We start from the raw sequence: 27,797 nt of genomic DNA on the forward strand, positions 1-27,797 counted from the left end.
CGATATCAAACTCTATTTAAACTGAATAAACTCGAGAAAATGCCGAGCATCTCAACAAAACCTATTGCATTAATCTACCATTACGCAAAAGATAATGCCGACTTACCGATAGAATGAATTGTACTTCAGTACCCCTACATCAGATTTTTCTTAATTTGCGCAGGTAAACTGTTAACTGTTTGATTTACCGTAGTCTCTGTTTTATTTTAAACGTAAAAACCACGAAATACAGACTAAAGTTCCCAGGTTACAAAGCATAAATAATGAAAACGAAACGAAAATCAGAACAAGCTAACACCAACGTCATGTGTGAAAACTGTCAACGCATTGAAATATTTAGCCTTAATTTACTTCACAAAATCGGCACCAATATATTTTGCATGTTTCAAAAATTTCCCTTCATACGCGAACGGTTGCATAGCAAGTAAATTCATCATAGTCAGATCGACCCTTTTTCGTATAATGTCATGGCTGCTTTAAACAAAGAACCTCGTTTTAGAAGTATGGAATAAGAGTCTTGGTATGCAAACTCGGGCCGTGGCAAAATAAAAGCCGGGGCAGATCGGCAATCGTCAATTCCAAATACGCATTATTTTGCAGCAATATTTACAGCGAATACAAATATACTGGTCCATCAAATATCCCGAAATTTTAATGAGATTGGCAGATTAATACCTGCCAATCTTTTGTTTTGCTCAGACCAAGTCTTGCCTACCCATTTTACCGTAGGTAATTCTTACCGTATGCCGAGCCCGAAGCTATTAAACTGATTGAAACACGCATTTCCTTTATTATTATTTTCGTAATAACTCAGATTTGAATCAGAATTAGCACTTAATTTTTGCAATTTATATTTTCCTTCCCATAAGGATAATTTATGCTAAACTACGTTGAATTGAACTAATTAGTTCTTGAGAAGAAGATTTTTAAAAATGCACCCCCCTTTTTCTACAGTTTCAAGGTTTTCTCCGCTTTGAATACAGATCGGACTTTTATTTCTGCAATTTATATTCGCCCTCCCATAAGGATGCTTTGTGCCAAATTTGGTTGAAATTGGATAAGCGGTTTTAGAGAAGAAGTTCAAAATGTAAAAAGTTTACAGACGGACAGACGGACAGACGGACAGACAGACGGACGGACAGACGGACGACGGACAAAATGTGATCAGATTAGCTCACTTGAGCTTTCAGCTCAGGTGAGCTAAAAATAGGTTTAGATTAGATGTAACTTTAACAGAGCCATGCTCAGGGTTTTAAAACAAATACTGCCAACATGAAAGACAGGTAATGCAGTTTTTTGTTCGAAGTCGGTGTCATCAAAATACCCGGCAAGAGTGTACAAAAGATACCTTCTATCAGAAAAGATTTGTTATTCTGCGCTGTTAAAAATTCGTTAAAAAGAGTCTTTTGCTTCTTTTTTTGGTCCTTTTTAAAGCTAATTATTCAATAGGTTAGGAAATTCCTCTTGGGATTAAGATAAGACTATTATTTTTTAAACGCATTTATAGCTCCTCCTTTTTTGGGTCAAGTACACAGTCAAGGGGAAATCCCCGAGACAACAGAGAACTAGGACCACACAGGCACATGGCACGTAGCATCGGGGGGGGGGGGGGGGCTAGCGCAGCAAAGATTTTTATTTAGTTTACAAACAAAAAAAGAATTAAAGTGAATTAAAAATAAGGAAATAAACAGTGAAATTGCAGTGAAAAGTATACCCCCTTTTCAGGATTTTGGAATCTTCCCCCCCCCCCCCTCCTTATTTTTTCTTGTCAAGATTTCTTGGATGAGTCTGGCCTCCCACTATCAAGAACGATGCTACGTGCCTGCCATAAAAATGGACTGAATGATGGTTCACTCAGACAAAGCAAACAAGAGGGACAGTAAAATACGAGGAATCAAATGGTGGTTGTACGATATTTGCTCGTCCGGTTTAACCCGTGGGTTTGGTAAGACATCTCTGTCAAATCAAAACCGTCCACGTTGTTGTCATTGATTTCACGCTCTGATAAATTTACATTGTATCAAACACATCTGGGTCATTATCAAAATATGCAGCCTTTTGCGACAGTCTCAATTTAAAGGGGGAAAAATAGTGTTCTGGGGAATATATACAGTACCATTGGATTTTAGAAACTTAAACCTTTATTGTTGAACAAATAAATCGACAATTTTACTGCTTAAAGTATAAAAAAAAATATTATTTGTTATGAGATTTCAGTGAATTTATGCTGTCATTAAATTTTTTCAACGTCTTTACCCTACAATATCTTCAATAGAATTGATGTTTTATTCCAAAAATCACTGTTAATTTTCAAAACAACTTTCATATTTTAATTTCTGCTATGCTCCTTAACAAGTTCTCTTTTAAAAACAATGAATTTGATGAGATATATGCTTGTACAAAAACATTTTGTCATTGGTGTTACAAGGCAAATTATATAAGAATATCTTAAAATACATCAAGTAAATAATATTGTACTACAGTTGGAATTCCCCAGATCATAGTGACATCATTCCCTGCTACTAAAAAGATAAATGTATCAGTGATGACATCATTGTGATAGAAAATATGGCAGAAAATGTTAGTTTGCTCAGAAAAATACAATGTAAACTGTTTCAGTGGGATAACGTGCTATTTAAGGTTTTCTATTATGAAAGAACAAAAAAGTTTTTCACATAAATGATGAATGTTTATCACATTATAACATAGGCTATTTAGCTTTGCGTAGTATCTGTTTTCTTGGGTCATACTGCTACACTTACTATGGATACATCAGTGGTATAACGGTCAGTGGTGTAAACAAACATTGTTGTTACACCACTGACAAAACTGTTACACCACATGACATTATTTAATTATTTTACGTTTTCTTCCATTTCGTTTATATTTGAGCATTTTGAACAATTGTTATTTATCAGTTTTACAAGTTAGACACTGTCACAAAAAAGAAAGCTTGACTATTTAATTGCAATTGTGTTTTCTTAATCTGGAAAATGAGACCTGTTACACCATTGACATTTTGTATGCTTTAATTATGTTTTACCCATTTAAATACTTGATTAAAAGATCAAAGTAAAAACAAATTTATTCTAATAAATAAATGAAATTATCTATATTTCATTTTTATAAAAAATTGAATTTTTTAATGACTTATAGTGTATTATAAGATATGTTATTCCACTGACATTTCACATTCCCTATTATATTTTACTAAAATCTTTCAAATGCTTAAAGGTATCAAATGCTAGCTGAGCTTCAACAAACATATAGACAAAGAGGAAGTGTATATGCGTTGTATGCATAGATTTGGGAGAAAATTGGAGACATTTCAATTTTATTGTCCAAAATGTATGATTGATATGAGCTGGTATAGCATTGACGATGTTGTTTATGAGATTGATAATCCAAAGAAAGTTCGAACTCGGTACAAGGTGGATAAAAGTGTGTGGATGCCAATAGTAAAAATATAACATCAAAGAATGAGTGAATTCATGTAAAACATCTACATGTCATTTTTTCTGTCAGTGGTGTAACAATGATTATAAGTGGTGTAACAGTGTGTCTATCATCAGATTATGAAAGAATGAGGCACGAAAACTTTTATTTAAGATCAAATTTATCATGTTTTAAATGCAATCAAAAATAGAAATTAGTTTATTTTACAAAATTTAACACTCTTATCTCTTATTTATTATCGCTAGGTCAGTGGTGTAACTTTTATGTCAGTGGTAAAACATAATAATCAGTGGTGTAACATATGTACATTTTTCTCCAAATAAAATTAACTGACAATAATACATGTATATTTGAAAACACCAGTGCATTTATAGTAATGTCTTTTTTATGTTCCGTTAAAAGAAAAATCCACTTGTGTTCTTTATAATGCCCAAATTAAAAATTTGTTGAGATACATCAAGACTTTGTCTCAAATGTTATGTTGGTCACTATGAAAATGTGTCAAATATTTTCTGTTATCTAATTCTGATAACTTTAAATGAAGTTTGTTGATATAAATTTTATGCCCATTATTTTAAAAGAATTATTTTATTTCATTTAAGAATTTTTTCCTATACTATATGCCTGTTACACCACTGACAACATTTTCACAGTTCATTAAATTTTAGTTTAATTATCAACCAAATGGTATAATCCAGTGTGTGCAAATTTTTAGATGTTATACTTCGTTGTTTGTTAAATGTGTTTTTTTGCAATCAAAGTAATTTTTTTAACAATAATTTTCGCATGTTTTACATTTTTCAAAAGTCTGTATATTTTGATAATGACCCAACTGTGGCTGGCTCTGTCTGAGGTTCCGCGGTGGCCATTGACGACTCCAACTTTCTGTTTGATACATTTAAACAACGCATGCTGGCGGCGCACAATGGTTTTTTTTCATACCACTGATGGTTGTAGCTCAGATGTGAAATAAACTTGGGTTAGAAATTAATTATAACTACAGGTATCCGCAATCTGCCTCTTCCTACATGAGATATGAACATATTTACTTATCAAAAAATCATTAATATCTTTTAAGATACATCAAGAAAAAATGTTTTATGGCATTGATCAATGCATGATTATAATGCTTTCACTACTGATTAATTCACAAAGGACTATATATATGATATGGGCCCAAAATGATGAACATCATTATTTTACTGTAATTCTTTGTTTTCTTTGTCTAGATATATCGGTGATGTTTTTACATAATGTTCATTTTGATTCAACTGCCCACAATTTAGAAAAATGACATCGTAAAAACAACCTTTTCCCGCCATTTTTGCATTTTTATCATAAAACAGCTTTGCTCATCAAGCAGTTTTTCTTTCAGAAAACATTGAGCGCATGCTTGAACACATTTTTCAAAGTGCGTTGATATCTTCGATATTAATGCACTTTGAAAAAAAAATTGTTCAGGGTTTAGTCAAAATAATTGATACTTTTATATACAATAAATGATTGTTTTAACCTTGTGTAGTTTAATTTAATCAAAGAACTGAGAGAACTGAAAGACGGGGTCTTGAAATTGTCCTGGATTTCCTCGAATATGCTTCCAAAATTTATGAGTTTGAATTAGTTATTACAATCCATGTTAATTCGGCTTTTTTGCAATTGTCTGATACTTTGTCTAAATTTTACTCAATCCCAGCCTTCATAATTATAGAAAATTTACACAACGGTATATTATGTAAAACAAGACCAAAAGGAAAAATTTTAAAAATTACTACTAACCGGGAAAATCAAACAATTATATAAATCAAAGTAGATAATTTTAATCATTAGATTTATTCAATTTTGTGATCCAAGGGAAAATCCATAAGTCGGACGGCATCCGTAATTAAAGTTTTATGAAAACACCGAAAACTCTAAAACTGCTGAATTAACAAACAAAGTTAACACTTGTATACCGATAACAAACACAGGCACCTGACGTTAGAAATATTTTTTTTTACAATAAGATTCCAAGAACTTTGGCAATAAAAAGATTTGTCACGGTCGCCATTTTGATTTTTAAGACCGACTTATCTGACAAGATTTTCTTCATTTGCGATTCATGCAAAATTATTAGGTAAAAATAAATCCGTTCGCCACTTACTACTTTTTCGTGTAAACTCGTGCATCACCTACACGAATTACGATACAACCATTCCTTTCATTAAAAGTCGTACTCCGAAAATCAGAGACATAAACTAGACACGATCTCTTTGCGAGCAACGAGGAGGTCTTCCGACCGATTTTTAGAAAGAAATTTGACATCATCGACTTTGATTTTCGAGAAAATACATGATATGGAAAAAGGAGTGAAGTACTAATTTTTTTTGTATCGCTTTTTATAAGTTCTCTTACATTGCTTTTTAAATACTTGCATTTCTTCCAATTAAGATAGAAAAGACTAATATTATTTACCATTGGCCCCTAAAAACCCTAATTAGGTTACCCAAGAGGAAATCATTTTATAGTTATTTTATATAAACGTATTATACCTAATTCAGCTTAAATAACCTTTCACAAAACAGCTTTCAGTAAAGGGCTATATATAAATGACTTAAGAACTCTTTGGTCCCTTAATTTAAGGGACCAGCCCCTTTTCTTGAAATCAAATGAAAGGCCATTTAAAGCTGCTTGGTCCGATTTTATATCAAATTTATGCACGCTTTTAAACGATGGCTATGCTTAGTATATGTATAATAATAGACATTGCGTACGTTTTACCCGTCAATTATGCCAAATTTCAATGAAGAAAAATACGTACAAAATTTGCTAACAAAACAAACGACATTAAAAGGTACCGCGTTATTTCGCCTAATGTTAAATTTCACCCCGGGTATGGTTGTATTACGAATTTGACATCGCTTTAAATAAAGGACGAAATGATCAGACAAATTACAAATAAACATATTATGTACGTTTTGTTCGCTTATATTTCCAAAGTCTGCTTTCTTTACAATCGATGCATAGCATGCGGGTTGAATAACCCCAATCATTCGGGGGACGAAACCAAGCGGTTTCCTTTTCTAAACATTCCCGTGATGCATTTTGGTTTGTTTTTTCGTTTGCCCAAAGAGAAATTATTTTTATTTACTTTGAATATTTCTAACTTTAAGAGGTGACTGATTCTGCTGGTGTAAATAGGAGAAAGTCCATAACTTTCTAAGATAAATGATTTGTATGAAAAAAAATTTGATACTGTAATTACATAAAAAAAATCGGACCAAGCAGCCTTAAGTCTGAACACATTTTGTCAACAATTATTTAGAAATTCGTTACCGCTCGTTATGTTCTTGAGATAAACATATTTACTTCTATAACATTTCACAAAATATCCCTCAGTAAAGGGCTATAGATAAAAAGAACTGTAGATCCCTTTGGTTCCCTAATTTTAGGGGCCAGCCCCTTTTTCTTGATATCAAATAAAAGGACATTTAATTCGGAACACATTTTGTTCAAGAAGTGTTTAGAAATTTGTTACCGTCCTGGAGATATATGACAAAGAAGGTTTTAGGAGTCGTTTGAGGAGATTTTGAAGGTTGCATATTGTTATGAACATCATTCTGAACAACTTTTCTTCTGTACTGCATTTCAAATTATTTTTCCTTTCTGATATGTATGGGTGATCAAAATTTTGGACTTTTGGCCCCTAAAAACCCTTAATTACGTAACACATGATTACATCATTACATTGCTTGGATACATAACTGTGAGATAAACATAATTCCTTCTATAACATTTTCACAAATTAAATATCTTTCAGTAAAGAACTATAGATAAAAAACTGTAGAGCCCTTTGGTCCCCTAATTTTTGGGGCCAGTCCCTTTTTCTTGATATTAAATGAAAGGTCTAGTAAATATGAACCTTTTTTTACAATACATGTCTTTACAAAATATTTTTCAGAAAAGAGATAAAAAAGAAAACCCGAAAGATAACGAGGTTTTTCAAATCTCAAATTTCCGGTGCAGGCGAGCTTCAGCGCCTTTTGAGTCAGTCAAAAATGAATGCCTAAAGACACATCTACAATCTTTCGACTGCATTTCCTGGAAGTTTGAACTCAATATCTTCAATCGTTAAGGAGAAGATCCCAGGACAAGCCAACCCTCTGAAAATTGCTAAAAACGTCAATATCTCAAAACGAAAAAATTACGTATAAAGTTTAGATCAGTATCTATTATATCTGAAAGTTTAATGATAATTGGTTGTGTCGTTTTTGAGAAATCGCGTGCACAAAATTTGTTGGAAAAAAAAGAAAAATAGCGAAGAAAAAGAAACAGAACGAAAACAAGAAGGTCTTCCGTTGGAAACGGAAGACCTTCATAACAGAGATTGTCAACTCCGCCATTAGCGTCTAAATGTTACGGGACCAACCTTACTTTGAGAACTACAAGTGCAACAGCAATATTGTATAAGTCATTAAATTTGAACATGATATATGTAAATATTTTAAGCATGTTTTATTTATGAAATATTTACAAAAACTCTTTATTTAGTTTTTAATTACTTTTTTAAAACTTACTGACTTTTTACAATGTAATTCTCCCCAAGCCCGATTCCAACTAAGCCGGAAAACATGAACATTAACATTTGACTTGGTTCTTCAATCGATTAGATTGTATATATTATATGATGTATAAGTCTTCCAGAATGTATAATCTTTTATAGATTTTGCTTACAATGCATTGTTTAAAATTTAAATTTAGTTTAATCAACTAAAGAGCCAACGAACGAGAAGGCAAATTCAGACTTCTTTTTTTTTCTATGTACAAATTCCTTTAGAGACGAACAGCAGTCATACCACTAGTAGACTGGAAGCCAATGAAACACCTATTTAATTTGTAAAAACATCTGTGTAAAACCCATCCCAATTTTAACTTCGGCTTGCGCATGAAGTTTGTTAGTATTAAGGTGAAAAGATTGTCAAAATAAAATTCACAACTTTTCAACAATGGCACATTGCATTTGGGAACTCTAATTTCGATTCCACCATCAACCTCTTCCATTGATTAATGAGCTCGTACACCAACTGAATCGTCAACGGCGCTGTGCATTCAGTTACGTACTAGTAACTCATTCCACATATGAATCCGAGCAAGAATATTTTGATCAATAAAACTATTTGTTTATTTTCTAAATAGAATTTTGTTTATACACAGAGAACTTAAAAAGATTTAATGCGTGTTTTTATAATACATATTTACTGAAGTGCATGAAAACGTTATGCACTATTCTTACGCGTTTGAGACTTCGGCTGACAGTAAACCAATAGACGGGGTCACGTGACCCCGTCTAAAAAAGAACCCACAGCATTCCCAGCTAAATTGATAAACAGTTTCTAGATGAGAATTTTTTTTTCTCATAAGACAATTTCGAACAATTTACACACAAAGAACAATTCGGGAGATTTGAATTATCCAAATGACATAAATTTCTTTGCTTAGCAACTGCATTTTCCTATTTTGAGTATGCAGCAAATTTACTTCTTATCTGGTATATTGAGCAATGCAAGAACGAATATGATTTGTAAATATTGATAATGGAGATCAATGTATAACATATTTCAACTGGCTTATTGCATGTGCTTGTAAACAAACATAATGTGATAAAAGGATACGTTAATTATGTTTATCAAAAACAATATGATCTTTTAGAAGATCAGTGCAAGAAAAAAAAACCCACATCCTAATGCTCATTTTAAGTTTATAATAATTTAATGATTGTTAATATAATTTCTTTTTGAAATGATTTATTTGATTAGAAAATAAAAACAATGTTGAAACTCTTACAGATTCTTTAACATACCAATAGAGAAATTATTGTTTGGCCAGCTCGTTTTTTCAATATCACTCCATGTACTTAATTTACAACAGAGCATATTTCTATCTCCGCTCTTAAGCGTTTAAGTTGCTGAATATAATACACGGTGTCCCATAATATCTGAAATTAAACTACTTTACGTTTTATTTGAGTCATAGTTTACAAGTTTTGGCCAAGGAATAATTAATTTAAATGTATTTCAAATTGTATCAGATATTCTAGGACACCATGTATGTTTTTGAAGGGAAAAAATGAGGAGTAGGGGTCCTTCTTCCTGTAATCAAGTAAATGATGCACTGGTGATTGACCGGTATCTTTGGTGAACCCCCACCCCCGTTCTCAAATACGGTAAATTATAGATTCACCAGTGTTAACAAATCATCATACTATTAACAAATTAGAAATTCAATTCCAGAATTTTTGATTTATACATATTTTTTCAAAGTGTGTTAAGAGTGTCGATACTAAAAAGTGCTGATGTGCCATCTTAACGCACATTGAAATTTTTTTTTCTAAGTGGATTAACTTGGTCCAAAATCTAATGCACATTGATATTTTTTTTCAAAGTGCGTTGATTTGGTCCCAAATTTAAGGCACTTTGAAAATTTTTTAGAAAGCGCGTAATTTTTTCAAAGTGCGTTGCCACAATGCGCTCTATATATTTCCCATTCATCAAAAAATAAGAAAAATGTCAATTTCTGACTGATTTTTATGGAATTATAGAAATAGCGTCTATTCTAACGTCATATACTGCCAGTGGGTGCAAATGAATCAAATAAATAGGTGAAAAATATATTTTACACCAACTCTTCTAAAATATAACATAACATTTCATTGTAACAGAAAACCAAAAAAAACGGCGAATTGTGGGGGCAAATTAAAGTCGTATCTTATATAGTTCTTTAGGAAGTATGCACAACGCTGTAGAATAAACTTCTTAGCTCACCTGAACAGAAGGTTCAAGTGAGCTTTTCTGAACACCCGTTGTCCGTCGTCCGTCCGTCCGTCTGTCTGTCCGTCTGTCTGTCCGTCTGTAAACTTTTCACATTTTCGATTTCTTCTCTAAAACCACAAGGCCAAATTAAACCAAATTTGGTACAAAGCATTCTTATTGAAAGGGGATTATAAATTGTTAAAATAAATGGCACAGCCATTTTAAAAGGGAGATAATTGCGAAACAGTGAGTATAGGGTGTGTGTCTTTAAAAATCTTCTCAAGAACCACTGTACCAGAAATGCCAATATTTATGCAAAAGCTTGGATATATAGTGAAGATTCAAAATTATAAAAAATCGTGACCCTCGGACCAAAACTAGGGCCCCAGACGGGGGTTCAAAGTTTAACATACAAATACATAGGACAATTTTTTAAAAATCTTCTTCTCAAGAACCACTACACCAGAAATGCCAATATTTACACCAAAGGTTGTATATACAGCGAAGATTCTAAATTGTAAAAATCGTGACCCTCGGACCAAAACTGAATCCCCAGGCGGGGTTCAAAGTTTAACACACAAATACATTGTTCCATTTATTAAAGGGGAAGGAAACTAAAAATATTTTGTACAATAAATCAATTGATGATCACCTACTATAATTGTAAATCGTATTTATTTTCATTAAAAACCCCGGAACAATGAATAAATCAAAAAAATCGATCGCTTAATTTAAATTTCCCGCCGCCATGGGGGCTGCCATTGGACTTTAATCTATGACGTCACACCATCTATTCCGGTTTGTCTTATCAACGTAACATCAGTATTAGTAAATCATGATATTCGCTCTAAATGACAAGTTCTGGAAAATTTGAAACAATATTGATTTGAGACCGTTCTTTTACCTTTGTAAACTACAAACTAACGTCAAATGGAGCATGTTCGTTGAAATCTAAAAGCGGAGGTTAGTGCCGGAGAAATCTCCGCGTAAATGTGGAAATTGTCAACAGATGCCAAGTATCTTAGAAAATGTCTGCCGTCGTTATTTCGACATGGTAATTCCGACTTTAAAAGAATGAATTTTAAACATCCCGATTACAATTATAACATTTATTCAGTTAGCGAAGAACTTGACTTGGAATAAAAAATTTAATCGAGGTCGTTTTCAACTTTGATTGATAGCAGATTAACAGCTGTCATTTACTTATGAAAATGCATACATTTATGCATACAATGATACATGTACTCTTTAGATTGACGTGTGAACTCAAACATTATCAATTTTGTTTAGTCGATTATTTGAGCAACAGAAAGGCATAAACCAGCGTTAATTATATTCAGAGCAATGTGTACATTCATTTGTATATGTAAACCAAACCGGAATAGATGGTGTGACGTCAAAATAATTAATTTTTTTGGTTTTCAATACAAAAGAGTTCTACATCATGTCAGCCTCCAGTAAATACGATTTCTCCAACTTCAAACGTTCATTAAAGCTTAATACGTATTTTATTCTCAAAACAGCATGATCACATGTGATAATTTACACCAATTTATTAAAATAAATAAATTATGTTTTTGACTTTCCTTCCCCTTTAAACTAAATTGTGCACCAAGAAACCCAACTGTGTATTGACAACTCATTGCATAAGTATATAAAATTGTTTAATCAATAAATTACGGATGCATACATGAACGATAAGGTGAACGAATTCACTAAATATTATTTTAGTTTATCGCTTACAATTTATTTGGAGACCGTGCCCGATAAAAATAAAAATTAATATGTAAATTTATTTGTTGTCGGGCACGGTCTCCAAAATGAATGTAAGCGATATATGTATCTTGTGACTTTGTTGCAATATTAAAATATAAAAATTTAATATAATATTAAAATTGCAAATAAAAATAAAAATCTATATTAAAGAAAATATCAGCTCGACGCCTTTGTGGCCGTTCCTTCCTTTGATATGTATAGGGAAGATTCTAAATTATAATCAAAGTACTGAAGTACTGACAGGAGTTGATTTTATTGATTATCATTTATTTTAAAATTAACTTATCTTGCGTGGCAATTAGTTTCTAGTCTGTATTTAATTTTTTTTATAATATGAATTCTAATTAGACTTTTCGGACAAGAATTTAGAGAAACTCCGTATGAATCATGTTTTGTAATATTTAAAGATAGATTTTAAACAATGTATTAGTAATCGAAACAATTTTAAAAAATGTATGGATCCAAGCACTATTGATATTGAACTCCAGTTCCGTTCAACCAGACGCTCAGCTGTCTCCGTTAATCTCCGACAAGCAAGAGAGCCTCTCTGTTTGTCGGAGATTTTCGGAGAGAGCCAAACGAGACTATACTAAACTCTGGCGTAGGAATACATGAGACTACAAAAATATCTAAATTGTTCGGATTATATAAAATCTGACTATTTTCAAAGAGTTTATAGATAAGTTTCCTTGAAAAACAATGCTTCAGCATACATTACATCGAATTTTTCTATTATATTCAAGAACTAAGACTTGTCAGCGGTGATGATTTGTGCTTAGGTCCAAATACTGTTTCACTTTCGGTTTGCAAGAGTAACTGCATAGGAGAGTTAATTAAAATCAGCTCCCAAAAATCGTCACCTCGGATCAAAACTGGGGCCTCAGGCGGGGTTCAAAGTTTAACATAGAAATACAGAGGAAAAATGTTTAAAGATCTTAATTTTCTTCTCAAGAACCACTGCACCAGAAATGTCAATATTTACACCAAAGGTTGTATATATAGTGGAGATTCTAAATTTTTAGCTTTGCAAAGATCTTTGATAGTTTGTATAAAAAAAAAAAAAAAAAAAAAAAAAAAAAAAAAAAAAAAAATTTTACCTTGTTTGCTTCATCTACCCAGTACTCTGTCACTGGAATTCTAGTATAATAATGGTCAACAGCTGCAACCCAAAAATTAAACATTTAAGTAAAATTGGTCAGAATTATGAACATGATAATGTTTTAATCTTTAGGTTTGTATCTGGTAAAGTTTAAGCTTGAGCTATAATCATTGGGACACATTCAAACAAATATAACTTTTGGCCAGTTAAGATTTACTTAGTAATAGGTTTAAAAAGAAATGAAAGTGTTTGTTTTTTAACGTGTTAATACAAGGAGCTAGATATGCATGTAAAATAAATTATTGTATAAGAATAGCAGGTAAACAAACCTGTATATTGGCCTTTCCAAAAAGATATCGGAGAGCAATATCTTCTGATGTCATGGAACAGTAGTTGATTAGTAGACTTCTAATATAATCTTGGTAACCTGGCACTTTACGGAATTTTGCAGGACGCGGATCTTCCAAGGACTCATTAGAAGGCCCTTTTTCCTTGATGGAATACTTTCTGCATCCACTGGGACCCCTAATAAATACAAATCATACTTTTATTTCATGTACAGAATGATATTGGTATTTATTAAATTTAGAAGTACTTAACTAATAAAGAGTGTTCAGTTGAGCTGCTCTGTAAATTTAGCCAATGACAATTATACAAATAGATATTGTACCTATGAACAGTTTAAAATTTTCAATAATTACATAGGTCACTCAGAACTGATGGAGAAAATAATCAACAGTAAAAATGGAAAGACTATGTTATGAATGATCTTTGGGATACAAAACACAAAATAAATATAACTTGGACTTTGGTAGTTAACCTGGATATCTTCTGGTACATTCCTTAGTTAATAGTGTATAATATGTGTCCAAATAAAATGAAAATATCCTTTTACATGTATATATACCAAACCTATTTTTGTCTATTTCCTTACCATGGTAGGTTGCTTTTGGCTTGTGAATAAGCTGCAGATTTTCAGTGCAGCTTTCGTCTATTACAACACTTCCTGTTTCTGTAAAATGCTGCAGCATGAGTAACACAGCAGCTAAGTGCTTGCAGATCCCATGGGGTCCTTTTCCAGCTGGACACTCACAGTCACTCTTCAAGGTATCACCTGTACTTTTGTCCATTTTCAGTTTATAGTTATAAGAAACCTATAAAGTACATTATTTTATACAGAACGTGTCAGATTCATTGGTTTTACAAAAGAAATAATTTCCAATGGTCTATAAAATTACCCAATTATTTCATGCAGCAATTCTGTAACTTTTTGGAATCCCAATATATTATTGATATATTATGATAAAGATTTTTTAAAATCAATTTTAGGTCTTTTGAACTTGATGGCATGGAGGTATAGATATTTACAATATTTTGCTATGCTTTAATGAAACCGTTACCTTGTTTTTCATTGCTGCCCCGACAATCCCTGTGAAGTAGATGCTGTTATCTTTAACAGTAACAGAACATGCCTGCACTCTATTCCCTTGAAACATGGCATTACCCTTTGACACTGCCTTGAAGTCCTTTGTTTATTGCTTATCACCTGAAAATATTTAAGAAATGTAGACATTTATAAAGCACAAAAATACTACAATGACTTAATTATCACTGTGAACAACAAATTTAATGCCTTCTGGTGTACTATTGTGGAATTTTAGGAGGGAGATTTTTTGTAGATTTTGTCATCTTTTCATCAGTGTTAATGAGAAATAGTTTTGTGTATCACAAGTATAACTATTGACCATATTAATTAATTAAAACTGATAAATGATAAAATCAAATTAATTTGTCAAAGATATAATTTAATTGGTGAAAAAGATTTAGGAAACTGAAAAATACTCATGATTTCCTAGTAATTATGGGTAACACTTTTAAGCTTCTCATTCTGAAGTTTAACTTGTAATGCCTGCCATACGGTAAACAAAGTACTGGTCTGTTTGTTCCTTTGTTATTTTTGGCAAGAAAACTTTGTGTTCCTTCTGCAACTGCTGATAGCCTGACACTGGCCAGCCGACGGATACAGGGGCAGGGACACTTTCTAATGGAGGGGGCATGAAAATCTGTTTCTGTCATAGGCTTTCAATCTACAAAATTTATATACCAAACGGTCTCTGAATATTTCTTTATAACATTGCCAATAGTAAAACTCACCTTAACTTGATGTGTAAATAAATAAACAACATAAAACAGATATAGATTTAAAACATAGATTTTAGGAAGCGGTTTTAGTAGGGTTGCATTTGTAGAGAAAAATCGGGGTTGTGTATTAATACAACAAAAGCTACTGCAACAAATTAATGTCTATATAAGATAATATGTAAACGGTGTGACCGTTGGACCGAGCGCAGATTTAACACAGTGCAGATTGATTTTTGTTGAAAAAAATTCATTTGAAACGCACACAGTAGGATCCGCCTGGTTGCCTACTCAAATCATCAGCCAAGGCTAGTTAAACCAAACGTCGCGTGCTCAGTCTACATTATGACGTCATGTTACAGACGTAAAACGTACACGTCTTGTCTTCGGAAATAGCCGAAGAGTTACGTTATTCCGAACTTTTTTTTATTTCTTATTTCATTGTTTATCAATTTATTTCATATAAATGCCGCGATAATAAAATTGAATACTTTATTCAGTATCTAAAAGATCAGTTATTGATGTTAATGTTTTTATTTTCCATCTGATAATTTGATAAGACATACATAAAACTAGTCGTGTTTCTTGATTGAAGCACTATTAAAACTTATCTGTTGTCCTCTTTTATTTCTTTTGATTCAAATTACCTTCTATTGAAACACTGGAAAATCTTAATTGAGTTTAGCTGCAATAAACATCGATAAGTAACAGTCAATCAGTGATCGAACTAACTTTTAAAAAACAAAATGGCTTCCAATATGGCGGCGCCCAGGGCTGGAAGAAATTTTTTTTGGCCTTAGTACCCCTGATTCAACTTTCATTTTTCACTGATTTTCTTATATATACGTGTTACCATTAATCCTCGCTTCGCGAGGCGGGCTTCGCCCGCCTCTCGCTGCGCTCGGTATAATAATAAGTTTTCAAAATACAGTATACTTTCTATGGTGATGTTATTCATGTAAATCAATGCAAGCAAGCAGGTGAAGTCGTTCGTAACGTATATCTGTTTACTGCAGTGCATGTTGCATGATTGTATCGAACTTGTCGGGATGAAAGAGGAACATAGCCATAATAAACTTGAATTAAAAAAATAATACCTTTCAATAAGATCTGTTTTTCTGCCACCAGGCTTGGGGCGAATTACATTGTAAAGTAATGCATTACATTACCATTACTTCATGAATTTGGGCATTAAATTACCATTACCATTACTTGATTTTCTTGAAGTAATGCATTACATTACCATTACATGAGTAAAGTAATGCATTACCATTACCATTACTTTTTTTTTTAAAGTAAAGCTAATAAAGAGTTTTTGCAAATGTTTCAAATATACAACACTCTTTAACATATCTACAGCTTCATGTTCAGTATCAGGTTCAAATTCAATGAATAAACATGAGTCATTCTTTATTTGCTCAATATATAATCATATTGTGGCAATATGAACAACATATAACATAAGTAAAATGATATTTATAGACATTTGGCATGATACAATATCAGATATGAAATAGAGACACAGGATAACATGCGTAACAAAAACAATTAATGAAATAATATTGCGGTTTTTAAAAGCTAAATATAGATATATTCCCAGATTACACAAATCTTTATAATTTTGGACACTTAATTTTATTAATTTATAAACAGATGATTTTTCCCAGTTATATTTCTTAATATGTTTTAATCGTATTTCTTTTTACGGAGTACACTTAAAGACAAAAGATTGCTGTTGCACTTTATGATCGAAGTTTCAAAGGGTTCATCTTTTAACTGCATCCTGTTAGTTTGAAAATCTTCCCAGCTATACTAAATAAATTTTCTACAGGAGCAGTCGAAGCTTGGACTGAAAAGTACTGTTTGACGATCTTTATCTTACTAATAGGATATATTAAGTGCAATAATAGAAAAAATACATGAATCTTGTATTTTCTATCAGTCCACACTAATGTACAGTGTAATTAATATACAAGAGAGAGAGAGACAGAGAAAGAGAAAATAAGTAAGATTATTTTCAAATGGGTTATAATATTGGAAGTGATATTGATTTTCATCATGGATGGACAGTGCATTCATCATGCTTTCAAAGGTGCATGTCTGTCTCCTATTCTATTGTGACATAGCGAAGGGAAGGGGATAGGGGTGTTTAGCACTTCTTATAACAATAGATTGTTTTGATACTTAGATTATCCTTGGGGCATAGTGTGTTGTTGACACATTTCTTATTGGAGTGCAAACTAATTGGAGTAAATTGTTTAAATGATTAAAAACTCTTATCTTAATAACAACACTCTTAAAAATGTTATGAAATTGTGCTGTTATCTTTAGAAATATAAGTAATATAAACAATTCAAAAATGAATTTTAAAAAACTGTTTTTAATAAAACATGTACAATCAAAACATTTTTTTCTTAATTAGAATTATTTCTTTCTTCTTTGAAAATAAATTTAATCAAATTCAATTTCAACTATTCATTTATTCATCACATTTTTTAAAGTGAACATGCATAAATATGCATAGTAATGCAAAGTAATGCCATGTAATGCCAGCATTACACTAGGTTTTGGAAAGTAATGCATTACATTAGCATTACTTGTAATGCTAATTTTGAGGCATTACACATTACTAGCATTACTTTGAAAACATGTAATGCATTGCAATGCATTACCATTACATTTAGCATTACCCCAAGCCTGTCTGCCACCAACACTGGCACCCCTTGTCGCCAATTCAGCCCTCAATTTGGGAACGCTCCATGTCAAATATGACCGCGACGCCATTCTTGTGTAACCGATGGTACACGAGCGCCACCTAACGCGTAATGACGTGGGCGAAAACCATTGAATACCCTACCATGCTATTCTAGGTAAATAATTATACAACAAGTTGCTGTCCTTTAAAAAAGGACTTCAATACGTGGACCATTTGTATGTGTTTCCAACGAAAAAGTGAAAGCCTTAAGATTATCAGAGATTCCACCGACTCTAGCCCTCTGCTTTTAACCACTAAATTTGTACGTTGTATTACGTATACATGTATGTATAGCCCTGACTTTTTATCTCAGAATTTAAAGTATTCATACTTCTAAAATAATTATGATCTATCTATGAATGAAGTTTGCATGTACAGTATCAGGCATTCGGTGAATTCTACTATTTGCGCACAAATTACGATTCGTACTACTTTGTTAACTATGCAGTGACAGCTTTGTGTAAATTAAAAATTTCATATTCATATAAAATTTTTCTTGAGATTTAAACTTTCATACAGTGACATAATTATTCAATCATACTTAAATGCTTAAAATATTTAATCGGGAAGTTACTATAAAAGTAAAGTTAAGTTACTTGTGTATTCTGAAAACAAAACATTGCAAATTATGCTATTTGATGCATGTTGTAGTTTCGGCATAACATTAACTTATTTCATAATACTGATAGTTCATATCACATGCCAATCATTTTTGAAAAGGAATACTTTGTTTCTGTACTGTTTACCGACAACTTTACAATTACAGCGCCTTTAAACTTATATGTGTGCATATGGCACGGAATCCCGATCCCGATTCAGATAAACGCGTGCTAGCCTGGTTCCCTGAGCTATACCCATTACGCACAGGAACCAGGCTAGCTCATGCGCAGGCTGAATTTTCCCCATAGCATCCGGTTTAACCTCGCTTATATATTTTCTGCGTGGACCTCAGGGTCCACGCAACAAGAAATCATATTGACGCAAGCGTCAAATGGGCCCCAAAAATATAATTGTTGTATGAATTATCACTACAAAGAAAATTACGAGTTGGTTGTACTAATTTCAATGGTAGATTTTAATTTTAATTACTATATTTTCAGGAACTCGTTTTTAACATTTTACTTTTATTATAGTCTGTCCCAAGTTATTGCTTCCATCGCTTTTTGATGATTTTTAATAAATTACACATACCTGTGAAAGAAATACAGTTGAAATCGTTAAAAGGGAATATCTCCAAGATATCTTCATTGAACAATTACCCCTTTCCACTCAGAAAAATTCATACGAACGAAAACTTAATCCTTACGGAGATTTATAATGGGGAATGTTTACATCTTTTCTCCATTCAGAATACACTCGGAATACATCGCGCAATTTTTTAACGTTATCATCCGGGCTTATTAATGGCTGTTGCAATGCAAAATCTCCGTAGACTTTCAATTTTGGGATGTGTATTGAAACCTGAAGCGGTAGAGAGGGCGTTTCAAACAAGATAATCTGGACAATTTTTATATTAGTGGATGAACGTAGTTTGAGCACAAAGGTATTTACTATTATTGATATATCAAGCAAAAAGTGGGGGAAGCAAAAACTCGGGACAGAGTATAAGAATAGAGTTCGATAAATTTTTTTTCCAAAATGGAATTATAAATCTTATCTACACTACAGTTTATAAAGATAATCATTGTTAATTCAAAAGAATTCAAAAATAAATCAGGTTAGCTCAAATTTTCAGGTCCATACAAATTTCAGTTTTTTCATATTTTTGCGTCAAAAAATGATATGGTTGTCATTTTATGATAATCTACCACAAAGCACATAGCAATATAATAAATTCACACACAAAGTATTTTATTTGACGCAGCACATAGAAATTGAAATACATCATTTATATAAAAGTTCATGTCATTCAGGTCTTTAGTATTTCAGGTCTTTAGTATGTTCCGTATACCGATGGAAAACTCCGAAATTTTCCGAATAGATTGTTGTGACGGTATATATTTACCAATGCTACTCACGAATATAAGTTATGAGTTGTTAAAAACCTATAAAGTCTGACGGGTAAAATCTACGTCCAACTCGGATAAGGTACAGGTAACAACTGAACTTTATTGACAATGGATATATATTTATGTTGTTATTTATGGAATTCCGAACCCGATGGTAATATTCACTACTTTCCTCCCAATCATATTTAAAAGGACTTTGTGTGTAAAACTTTAAAACATAAACATGTATTATTTCTAATAAATTACTAAGTAACACACTATTAGACAGCTGTTCACAATCAGACAATCCGACTGTAAATAAGCACTCAAAAAGTGGGATGTTTCATATATGCAAAGATTAAATAAAAACAGATAACACTGTTATCAAAAGGCATAAAAATATTGGCCTTATTAAAAACTAATACATGTATTTAAAAGTAATGAACATTGATTGTTCAGTCCTAAAATATATTTGTTTAAGTTAAAAACCCTACATTGGTTTGATTATCTAAATTAAATGATTTCAAGTATTTTGTCCTTCTCCATACCTTCTACTAGGATTTTGTGAATTGTAGTTATTAATTACTAAACTACATTAAGTTCCAAGATCTTACTAAAATCAATGATATCAGAGTCTCCGACATCTTTGACTGTCCTGATTTACCAATTTGTTTTCTTTTCTGTCCTTAATTTAATCTCGACCTGTTGATTTTATTAAACTTTGACATTTGAATCTGGTGTGTGGCTATGGCCTTGGTTCATTAAATCGAGCTGACGAATGGCCTATTTCCTCAGCTCGTGAGAGTTTAAATCTTCCTGGGTCTTTGATGATGATTGCGTGAGTGATCTGCTTTGTGATGGTGATCTAGATCTGGAAAATGTATGGTCTTGTTTTGAGCAGTTTCTCGCAAAATGCCCTATCTCCCCACACTTGAAACATTCACTCTCTCTTTTGGTATCTGTGTTAAGTAGTATTTCATCTTTATATTCAAATGTGACTCTTCTTCCAGCTTCATTTGGTTCCATGATCAATAATTGGTTAGTAATTGCGGTATTCATGAATTGAACTGCTTAGTCAAGTGTTTTAGGATCTTTATCAAGTGTAACTATTGCAGCTCTTCTCTCCATACAGCCCCTTAAGAATGCATCAATGGTAATAATGCTTCTAAAAAACTCTGGACAGCTGTATGGGTAAGCCTCGGTGAATATTTCTTCTATCTTCTCCGCAAATTCTTCAAGAGTTTCATGTGTCTTCTGTTTGATCTCCTGAAGTTGATGTCTCATGATATGACACTGGTCACTCTTGTTTAGTATTTTCTCTTTCTGTTCTTCAAATCTGCCTAATTGATCATCTAACTGTCTAGCATATACTATTTCTTTAAGATCATTCTCTCTCCTTTCACCCATATCCTGCACATCATCCACAATTGTATTTCGATAAAAACACGTCTAACACGACAGTCTATGACCAACTTTTCATTTACGAGCAAAACAAAAAGTATGTAATATTTTCAAAAGGCACAAAACATATTTCTACATGCAAATTTTACTTTTAATTGATAAAAACGAGCATAATATATATTCATGAAAAAAAACTATCCCGCAGAAACGCAGTTACAATATTTAAATGTGTATCAAACAAGCATTCTGAGAGTATTGCATAAGCAATACACGTCCCCTACCGGTTGGGTTTGTGGAAATTGTGAAAACAATGCACTGTTATGCAGAATATCGAACCCGAACATTAAAAAATTGGAGTAAAAAAAAATAATTTTCTCGAAAATATGTCAACCAGACGCTACAAAAGTGTAAACTTGATCTGTAGTTTGACATTTTGAAGCTGTTCAGCGAATTTCATATTATTCCTCAAACGCATAAAGAATCAAAGTACTGAAGTACTGACGGGAGTTTATCGGATTATCATTTATTCAAAATCAACGATATCTGATTGTACAATTTAAAATCTTACTATTTTCATGGTATTAATTAATAAGTTATCTTGAAAAACAATGCTTCAGAATACATAACATCGAATTTATCGATTATTTTCAAGAACTAAGTGTTGTCAGCGGTATTGATTTGTGCTTAGGTCCAAACACTGTTTCACTTTCGCTTTGCCCGAGTAAGTGCATAGGAGAGTTGATTAAAATCAACTCCCAAAAAGTATGGAAAACTGAAGTGGGACAGACAGACGGACGGACTGACGGACGCAGAGGAAAGCTATAGTTCCCTTCGGTGAAAACCGGTAGGGGACTAATAACGGACCGCCTCCTGGCGGCCCGTAATAATTATTATCATTATTATAACCTTTCTACAAGGATTTTAAAATAACTAAATTGTACCACGTTTTGTGTGAACTTGTCTTCTAAAATATAGTCTGCAATAATTTCACAGCCTTCTTGTACTTAATAAGGATATTTATAGTTAGCCCGGTAAACCTTGCGTCAGATGCAGTGTGATGACGTCATTCGTAATATCTTTTTTATCTCTACACATTTTGAAGGTTAGTTACATATGTGTTATGTTATTTCCAATAATTTACTTGTTTGTTATTGCCAATTTCACACTCAAAGCATTCTAATAATACTTATGGTAAATCCATGTGTAGGTTTGATTTGAGTGCATTTAAGTAGACACGTTAACAGGATCGATGCATACATGTACAAGGTACAAGAACGTGGAACTTTATTCTTTCAATAACCAACGTCTGTAGAGAATATTCGAATGAACTGCAGATAGCTTTCTCCGGGTTCTCATGGTCTGTCGGGAAGATGAATAATGAGTATTAACAATTCTGTCAGGGTTTCTCATTTCGTATACATTATCTTCTTTTAACATTTGTATTATTCTTTTAAGGAAAAAAAGCAAGTTATAAAGTTCACCGGGATATAAACTTGGTTTGTCACGTGATCAAATCCTGTAAAGCCCGAACCAACCAAGTTCATATCCCGGTGAACTTTTTACATTGCTGTTTATTACTTTTATTTACTTAATGTTCATGATCATCGTGACGTCATGACAAAGTTCACACAGAATTGAACGATTTCGATAATCTAAAGTGTAGGTTCATATTTATAAGGAAACATATTTGCGAATGTAAATATTATTAAAACACTCCGCTTCTATGAATAAGAACTCAACCTCCGATTCATAACAATTTGCAATATTACACTTTATGTAGATCTCAACGAAAATATTGCTATGGTGTGGTGTGACCCTGTGCTTTCAGGGAATGATAACTTCCTCCCTCACCGGGCTCTTTCTGTTTTGCAGGCCCTCCTTAGATGGGACGATGAAGAAACTGTCAGCGGCCCTGTCCGTCTGTTTCGCCGTGCTTGCATTCACGATACTTTACATCAACCAGTACCAAGACATCAGGACTACCTTGCTCCGGGTCCCGCCCTTAAACGCCATACGGCACTACCTCTATCTCCAGCAGGTACCCGGGAAATCTCAATTGTTGTTCTATTCTCGTTGTATAATGACGTATTTCGAATTTTGTGAGGAAAGTCAGCTTTCTCTAAACATCCCGGTGCGTTTCAATGAACATTGATACTAACTTTTTTTTTTCTTTTTTCAGAATGACACGCTTCTAGAATCAATTAAAGGAACAAATAAAAGTTTAACAGTAGTGACAGCATTTTTTACCATTGGAAGCTTTCCTAAAGGGACTTTACATACAGTTAGAACATCAAACACTTATAATGTGTGGATGAGAACCTTCCTTTTCATGAAAAACCCTGTGATTTTCTACACAGATAATAAAACCTACGCAGACTTTTTTGTGGCACTCCGAAAAAATGCTTCTCTACTGACGGAGGTCGTTCACTTAAATCGATCGGAATTGTGGGCATTTCAAATCATTCCGAAAATAAAAAAAATTTACTCCACCCCTGAGTACCCCCCACACTATCAGAACACGTTTTTTCCGGAATATACCAGTCTGACCCACGCAAAGCAGCAGGTGCTCGACAGCGCTGCTCGAAAGAAAGTGTTCGATACCGACTTCTATTGCTGGTTGGACGCCGGATATTTTAGAGATATCGTTCACAGAGAGAAGAAGTTCTGGTTGGAAGTACCGGATGATTTTAATAAATCTCGAATCGGGGTAACTCGTGTTTTTTACTCGGATTTAGAAAGAACTAGAGCACGAACAATCATATTAGGGAACTTAATTTGGGTAGGGGGAGGAGTTTTCTTGGGTACACCGGAAGTGATATCCAGATTTCACGATCAATATAAAAAAGCTGTGATGCGATATCTAAACCAGGGAATAATGAATGTAGAACATCAGATATTGTACGCTATGTACACAAAACAAGAAAGACAAAAATACCCGATTGATATTGAAGTACAATTATATGTGCCCGGACAGCGACAAGTGATTAACACCAATCCGTGGTTCTATTTGGGATATGTGATGTACAGGGAGGGTACTGTGTAGTGATCAATTCATTCTAAGAACGTTCAAAATCCACAAACATGTGCCCCAGTCGCAGCTCTGGTCATGTATGGGACTTTGTCACTTGGAGAAGAGAAACTCTTCCAGATTTGTTGCATCAAAACCATAAGAACAATGTAAACTCTGCTGAACTAATGATATTTAAACTGTCACAAGATATCAGTTGCTAGGTTGTTGATAAATGTATGAGTAGTCATGACTTACGTATACTTTATCATTTTATATGAATTGTAGTACAACAAATAATTCTAACAGTTCTATGTTTATCATTTAATATTTATTCATTTGATGAGATATCGGCGCTTCTGATTGGTCGAAAAATTTCTTTGATACCTGCATCAATAAAATTTTTGCCGGATCTACTTTTCTCAACTGTTTTGATCTAACACTATTTATAGAACGGGTATTTCCAAGATAAACACTGTCAACAAAATGTAAAGTTGTGTCTGTTTTATTGTCAGCAAAGAAAATGCAATCTTGTGAATATAAAAACTTGAAAGTTTAACTTTCAAAAATGAACGAAACACATTATTTGATTCACGAAATAGAAAATTAAGCGTCTTCTCACGATTTCGTCTGCTAAACTCTGTCCCAAGATATTTTGGATTCACATTTGGTGGATTTTTAATAAAAATACTCTTACCTGTGAAAGAAGTGCAATTGAAATAGTTGAAAGGGATATTTTCCAAGATAATTTCATTGACACATTATCATCTTTCACTCGGAAAAATTCACAGGAACGAAAACAGATTCCTTACGGAGATTTATAATGGGGAATGTTTACATCTTTTCTCCATTCGGAATACACTCGGAATACATCGCGCAATATTTCAACGTTATCATCCGGGCATGCTGCAATGCAAAATCTCCGTAGACATCACATTTTTTAGCGTTGTATTGAAACCTGATAAGCTAACAGGGGCGTTTTGACTGAGAAATCTTGGAAATTTTTCATACTTTTGAATGAACATCGTTTGGATCCTGAGGTATTTATAAATATCAAACAATTAAGCCAAACGTGAATCCAAAATATCTTGGGACAGAGTATAGAGATCAATCAACATTTACAGCGAGGCTGGCTGTTCCTTTTCCAGGAATATTATAACGAACATATAGGCCTATAAACTTTCACGGTAACACTGCACTGCTGTTCAAATTTGGTAACGATAATCATAAGTTTTAAATTTACACACGTACATGATCGGTCATCAGAATAAGCGTCATAAAGAAAAGCTATGAGTAATGCATCAACTCCTTCGGCGCATTCCAAGCGGCAGATATGCCATTTAAGTACATCACTGTCTATCTAGTTACCACAACGTTTACAAAAGTCGCTTATACATACTATTCTTTGTCGACATATCGGCTATTTTCGTCCACGTTCGCCTTTCCTTGGATGGTTATGTCCAGTTGCATTTTCCAGCGATCTCACATGAAAACTAGTTTTAATACGAGTTTTTCTGCACAGGGAATAATATCACAAGCTATCGCATGTATTTTCCTTTCGTTTTCAAGTCAGCCGGTTCAGATTTTAACTCACTATTTGTGTTTAATCCATTAAATTCAGCCCAATAGCTCTGCATCAGCTGAAGGCGCATCCATTTTGAATACTGTTGCTGTTGTTGTTTTGTATTCATACGCACCGCTTCATTTACATTATTTACATGTTTGATCAATGACACTTCACATTTTTTTATTTGAAAATGTTTTATTAAATGATAAGAAATGAAGATAATAATTTTTCTATTGATCGACGTATCAAAGAAAAAATTGACCGGAAAACTTTTTCATCAATGCGCTACGCGCATTGATGAAGTTTTCCGGTCAATTTTTTCTTTGATACGTCGATCAATAGAAAAATTATTATCTTCATTTCTTAAATTCTTCTTGTTGTTATAGAGTACTATTTGTCTTACTGTTTCCGTCACCGTTTGATGGATTTTTACAAGAGTACACATACCTGTCAAAGAAGTACAATTGAAATCGATCTTATATTTCTTCATTTACATCTCATCTATTTTTGCCCGGAAGAATTAAAAATGAGCTGAAAAAGATTTCTTTCCGAGATTCAAAATGGGAAATTTTGACATCTTTTCTCCATTTAGAATTACTCGGGACACCTCACAGAACTTTTCAACGTTACCATCCGGGTTCTTTTCATGTTGCTCGCAAAGCAAAATCCCCATAGACTTTCTATTACTGGTTGTGTATTGAAACGTGGAGCGATAGAGGAGCGTTTTAAAACTACAAAAAAAAAACTGGACTTATGCATATTAATGGATGAGCGAAGTTTGGGCACAGCGGTAATAGTGATTTCAAAATATTAAGCAAAAAATGGTGGAAACAGTAACTTTGGATAGAGTATAGTACGGACGCTGTGATGTAATATTCTGTATAGCGGAGGATACAGACAGTTACATGTAACCACAGAGGTCTAGGCCTAGTTTCTTGAACTGTATAGCGGAGGATACAGACAGTTAACCAAGGAGCTCTGGGTCTGGTCTATTTGAGAAATAAAGTACGAGTTTTCGTGTATGTTGCAGAATAACCTCCGAGGTCGAGGAGGTTATCCTGCAACATTCACGCTAACAAGAATTTTATTTCTATTCTACTTCTACAGATTGTTTCTCCTATAGAGAGACGATCTAGGTCATTTTGACGGCTGTTCCGTGTAACCCCAATGGTTTTGTTAGTAATGTTTACACGTGTATCGATCAAAGGAATCACATGCAGACGACAGAATTTTTCTTTGGATTTTTAATACTCTTTACTTATTTATAAAATATCTTTGAATCATGTTCCTCATATTTTAGGGGCAATTTAATACGTTAATTACTACTACACGTTATATATTTTATGTAAAAACACGCAGTGAAAATGTGCCAGGGAGGTCCTAGGAATAACCGCATTGATCTCTTAAAAATAAACATTTGAGGCAATACACATCGTTTTGGCTGGAACTAACACGTGAAATTGACATCGTTTTAAAACTTTTTACGGTTTGAAGTTGTACTTTCATGGTCAGTGCGAGACAAATAGGTATTTCTGATCTGATAATTTACTGATGACGTTCGTGGTAAATTGGAGAATTATGTCCGCGGCATCTCTTTGATCTCGGCAATAGCTGTAGTAGAATGGAGGAGTCAGTTAATGAAGGAGTTCTGGGTCTGATCTGCTGACACTCTTTCAGTTTTATTAACCCCATAATCACTTTTTTTATAGATGAGTATGGAACGCCATGGCTGCCTTGTGTTAGATGATTTTATTATATGCTGTGGGTCTATTATTATATGCTGTGGGTCTATTGTTATATGCTGTGGGTTTGTAATTATATGCT

The 27,797-nt window shown here is 33.1% G+C and overlaps 1 protein-coding gene across 3 annotated transcripts in view; it reads left to right on the top strand.

The window, feature by feature from the left end:
* Nucleotides 1-24,724, top strand: part of LOC128181628 (uncharacterized) — a 39,077-nt gene extending 14,353 nt beyond the window's left edge. The window contains exons 1-4 of one of the 3 annotated variants that reach the window (XM_052850100.1): nucleotides 13,517-13,688; nucleotides 14,059-14,223; nucleotides 23,272-23,437; nucleotides 23,579-24,724. In XM_052850100.1, coding sequence (XP_052706060.1) covers nucleotides 23,291-23,437; nucleotides 23,579-24,442 — 1,011 coding nt within the window. In that variant the 5' untranslated portion in view covers nucleotides 13,517-13,688; nucleotides 14,059-14,223; nucleotides 23,272-23,290 and the 3' untranslated portion in view covers nucleotides 24,443-24,724. Of the gene's footprint in view, nucleotides 1-13,516; nucleotides 13,689-14,058; nucleotides 14,224-23,271; nucleotides 23,438-23,578 lie in introns of those variants that run through there. The other 2 variants (XM_052850099.1, XM_052850098.1) reach the window with 2 other exon arrangements.
* Nucleotides 24,725-27,797: the final 3,073 nt, after the last annotated feature.

Source organism: Crassostrea angulata, chromosome 4 (assembly GCF_025612915.1).
Source record: "Crassostrea angulata isolate pt1a10 chromosome 4, ASM2561291v2, whole genome shotgun sequence".
Lineage (NCBI taxonomy): Eukaryota > Metazoa > Mollusca > Bivalvia > Ostreida > Ostreidae > Magallana > Magallana angulata.